General features: G+C 33.6%; 1 protein-coding gene across 1 annotated transcript; it reads right to left on the minus strand.

Annotated features, from left to right (window-relative positions):
- Positions 1 to 1222: 1222 nt before the first annotated feature.
- On the minus strand, positions 1223 to 4864 carry LOC142636435 (alkaline ceramidase). Its single transcript, XM_075810672.1, has 3 exons — positions 4546 to 4864; positions 2815 to 3149; positions 1223 to 2097 (listed from the first exon to the last, which is right to left on the minus strand). Exons 2-3 carry the CDS (start codon positions 3066 to 3068, stop codon positions 1584 to 1586), a joined length of 768 nt encoding a protein of 255 aa, XP_075666787.1. The 5' UTR covers positions 3069 to 3149; positions 4546 to 4864; the 3' UTR covers positions 1223 to 1583.
- Positions 4865 to 5340: the final 476 nt, after the last annotated feature.

Raw genomic sequence — 5340 nt, forward strand, 5'->3', positions numbered from 1 at the left:
AGTCAGACTACTATGTTAAGACCATAAAACAAGTTTATGATATAAACAAGGAGTACGAAACGTGCTACTTGTTATCTCCATCAGCCATTTAAAAGCTGAAAGACAAAAGACATAAAAGTGATATATACAAATATATTTGTATCACCTAATGATATATATAAATAAATATATATATATATATATATATATATATATATATTAAAGCCGTCAAAACAATTAAATTATATATTTTTTTTAAATTTTTTTTTAAAATAGTTCATAAATTAATATTTTTAGAACATTCGTCAACATATTTTATATATAGAGAGAGAGAGAGAGAGAGAGAGAGAGAGAGAGAGGCTGAACATAGCCATATTGAATTCATCATTACAGTTTTGAATGGGTAGAAATTCTTGTCTGACCTGCTCTAGAATCTAATTGGTGATCAAGTCTTGGTCACTACAAGTGTAAGAACTTGTAGGTACTGACAAGTGGTAGGGCAGTGCATATTCCATAACTCTAAAGCTTGTGACAAAATCAGGGCTGATATGATATCACCTGTAAGAGGAAGATTTAACTTTACTACTGAAGCATCTCTTACAACTATCGCAATGAGAATGCCTTAAATGAATGTTAACTGGTTACTACAATCTGAAAAGAATCTAGTTCCTCCAATCACAAACAATGCAATCAGTCAGCAGCACGTTCCACTTGTGCTGCCGACTGCGGAGGCCATAAGCAAAGCTTGATACCTTTTCGAATGTATATGTTGTCTTCAATGCAAATCTACGCTAGCCTGTCCATATTGACCCACAATTGCTTTTGCCTGCCATAAATCAATATCAGCACAATTTTTTAAAACTTTAATTTTAATTTTAATTTTAATTTAGTTACAATTGTACTTTTATTCAATTGTACTTTTTTTTAATGTAAAATAACAAATAAATCTTATTTTTAATTTGTTTTTCATAGTATATATCCTCCTTATCTTTAATCTAATTTTCTAATTTCAAATTCTATCTTTTTGTCACATCTATTTTAACATTCTCATTTTCGCTCTTTATAGCCTAACATCCAATATAATCAAGGATAGTTGGTCTTATAACAGTTTTTGAAAGTTTTTATCCAACTTAATAGGTATATTACCATCATCCAACACTCTTGATATCAAAAGCCGATAGTACATGTGAACTTCTGGAGAGACCTTAAACAAAGAAAAATAATAATTCTGTGGGACAATATATATTGAAAAAATTTGATTGTCTAATTAAAGACATAAAACTAACAAAATCAAAATCATGAATCTCTCAAGAGTTCAATAACAGGATATGTGTTTCTAAAACCAAAAATCAGATCTAAGTATTCAGAAAAAAGCCATCTGATTCATCCCAAAAAAAAACATCTAATCTCGTACTGGCAACAAAAGCTTATAAATATGGTACATGTTCTACTTTTATAACAAGGGAAATTTCAATGGCAAACCAATCTAGGAATGTCATTGAATTGAAGCCATCTCGAAAAGAGAACAAAAATGGTCGCTTGTTAAGTCTGTCACCTGCCACGACGTCTCAAGATAGCTAATACTTCCTTCACTTGTGCTTCTTTCATTGGGCTTTTGGTTTCTCAACCTTCACATACGGTAGGACACCCATAAGATAAGCAATTTTTGGAGACCATTCCCTTTGCTGAGCACGACAAAACATCAAGAAGGTGTTTGCAAAGTAAGAATTGAAACCCATGAAGACATGCCACATGGCATGCCCCTGTGGATTTATGGGCCAACTAGATATCTCCTTGCAGAAAAGATGATCGCAGAGCCAACACAAGCTACCTAGGAAAAGGGTTGCCACATAAAGCTTTGCAAGCCGCTTAGCAGAAGCATCTTTTGTGTAAATGTAATACTTGTACATTCGGGGAATGCAGAGGAAACACAAGATTCCATAATGCACCTTGAAGCCAATGCCGAGATGGACAAATGAATGGACAACAGCGAAAACAACACCATAAAGGAATAGGAAGGTAGGCATTGTGCTGCGGTAGTGCCAGTCTGGTGAGTGGAGGATGTACATATAGAGTAGCATTTCCCACACCATAGGAGTTTCATCACTCTGCTGTTGCCTGGGAACAAATTAGAACACCTAAAGAGTAAATGTAAATGAAATAACCATCCAAGAATAAAGAAACTGTCTAAATAAAATTAACTTTATTATGACAGCCCCCATATCCAATATTAAATAAAGGCAGAAAAGAAATTCAGGCCTAAACTGAAAGTGTATGTGTAAGAACTTGCATGTGAAACATGAATTTATCAAAATTACACGTGCAAAGTTCTAATTAACTCCCTATGCCTGCTTCCATATATGTTCTTTTCACACGGAAGTGAGAATAATAGAATTTTGACCCCAATTTTAAAGAAAAACACCATCAGCATTGAACCAGCCAGCTCAACTCATGTGGCTAATGCTAATTACATGAGGTTGCCTACAGTTATAAGCTTGCACCATCAAAAGATTCACATTTTAAATGTCTGTCTTCAAGGCTTGTAAGAATCAGTTACCAGAGCATGTCCAACACAAAACAGCAAAAAGTTATAGAGTGCTGTCCTACTGCAAATTCTTCATCTGAAATAAGTTTAATTACTGTTGTTTAGATCACAGACATCTAATTCACACTTTCTTTAAACCCCTCCCCTCCCTGCCCCCGCCCCCACCCCCCCCAAATGACAAAACTGCTTTTATAAATATATCCCAATTATAATAGTAATATACCTTGTATGAGATCAACCAATCACACATAAATTAAGCTTCAGAACTCCTAAATGATAGAATTACTTACGCGCGTTGCAATGTGGCATGGTATAACATGCTGCCAATGGCAAGTATCATATTAGATATGTGAAGAACAGTAAATCTCTTCTCAAATCGTAGTCTTATAGCATTGATAAGACCAAAGAGGGCCAAAAGAATGCATGGAATGTTTGATATGGTGTTGTAAAATTCCGCAATATAAGTTGAGTAGGCATAATTCTTCTCACAACAATCAATAGTGGATGTAACAGGACCCCAGAAACTTGACATTCCATCGGCCATTCTTCTAAGTGCTCTGAATTATATCAACAGAATCCTTTATGTTATGGAGTAGAAAAGATTACACAATCACAAATCATATGCCTGCAGAAATTAAGCTGATATGTCAGCAATCCCAAATTCATTGAAGAAAATTTACATACAATGGAAACAAATTGCACTTATCAAGACACTTACACGAGTGTCAATGCACTGTGAGAGTATAATTAAGGAAGAGTTACATTATACATAAAGAATGCATGACAAAGATAATAGATTGCATGCCACCAAAATGCAAGATGTCAGTGAATGTTACCCCATCTTTTGCACCTGCCCAGTGTAGTGTTGGTTATATTGATATGCTTAAAAAACACAATGATAGTGTATTACTACCATGGCATAAACCAAACCTAAATCAGATAGGGCCTCATATACACCCCAGTTAGAGAACAAGACTTTACAAAGATGCATTAACAACAAAAAAACGAAGAACCAGAAACTCTCAACAGCACAAATGCGAATAGAGGTATTGCCAACAACAACAAAAGATTTATAGTCCAGTCCATTTAGATTGCAAACCTATATCCCTCATAAGATATACCCAAAAAAATAAAAGCCATAACTATTAGTAAGACAATGCTGAAAACATGTGCACAGATAACCCAATAACAAATGAGACAAAACAATCATAATGCAACATCATATGAAGCCAAACTTTCAAACAAAGAAGCACCATAACTCTTTCTATAACACCTAGGAACCTACAATTCATTCACCAAGCAATTCCATCATCTGGGTCTGTTTAGCAACATATCATTGATTCAAAAGATTTCATAGCAGAAATAATCAGATCCCACATAAGAATATCACTGACACAGATTAAACAAATGCCATTGCTTTCAGAAAATTTACAACAAATCACACCTACTACAACCATATTGCCAAGAGATCCAATCTCAACCAATGCAATTTCTCACAATTTTGCACACTGCCCACCAATTCCATACCAAAAATAATAATAATAAATCAAAACTTTCACATCAAAAACCGAAGATTTGTAATGCTCTGGCCCTCACATAAATCAAACGACACAAACCCAGAACAGAAATTGATATAAAGAAACAGAAAACTTGAGCCCTAGTAAATAGTATCATCCTGACATAACATCTACTATACTTGCAAAAAAAAAAAAAACCTTTTTTGCTGAACCAGATCTCATTACTCTTTTCTTCTATGGAAATTATTATAACACCATATCAGACATATTGAAGCAAACCCCAAATCAGATATTTACACCCACAGCAACGCATACAACAAAATCTAAGAAAATTTCAAACCAAAATCCACCATAACCATTGATTCACAGAATCCAAATACATTTGAAATCAAAATCCAAACCAAAGCACATGCAGGTAACAACATCAGATCTTAACAACCAAATCTAAATCCCCAAACCCAATAGAAAAATAAAAAAAAACACAGAAGAAGAAAGTGAATAAACCATTGCCATAAACCACCGCTATCACTGGTGGCGGTTGTGGTCCGTTGTGGTTCGGCTGTAGCTAACCTCGGTGCAAAGAAATAAAGAGAGCAATATTGGGTGAGATCGGAAAGGGCTTTACGAGCAAAACCACGGTGGCAGAGACGCTGAGATGATCAAGGTCCGGCCATAGAAGCTTTGAGGGAGAGAGAGAGAGAGGGTGTAATGATATATCTGTTTCTTGAAGATTGAACCAAACAGGGGATAACAAAAGGGGTCAAGAGACTCTAGAGGCAAACCATAAAGAGATTACACACTTTTCGGAACTCGAGGTACAGAAGGACTCGGAGTCTAGTTATTTTCTTTCTTTCTTTCTTTCTTTTTTAATTTAGAAAAAAAAATAGTATTTTTACTATTTTAAAAGTTTAAACCGTAAAAATATTTAAGATAGTTTTAAATTGTTCTTAAATTATTTTAAAATTTTAATTAAATTTTAAAAATTTGAAACTGTTGTTATAAATTTATGGAGAAAGTTTGGCTAAGATAATATCTATTTTACATTTTAAAAAATTATCTATTTTAATAATTTTATCAACTCATTTAACAATTCATTTATTTATATATCTAACATCTATTTTTCTTATTTTTACATGCAACCTAATAAAATAAGTGCTTGCTTTTGGGTTTGGGGTCATAATTTTCCATTCATAGTCAAATTTTTATAACACCTTTCATATAGTTCACTATTCATGCATCACAAAATGTTATAAAGTTACCAATTCACAATATATATGTAGTTTTTTTTTAATGTGAAAT

Source organism: Castanea sativa, chromosome 5, assembly GCF_040712315.1.
Source record: "Castanea sativa cultivar Marrone di Chiusa Pesio chromosome 5, ASM4071231v1".
NCBI lineage: Eukaryota > Viridiplantae > Streptophyta > Magnoliopsida > Fagales > Fagaceae > Castanea > Castanea sativa.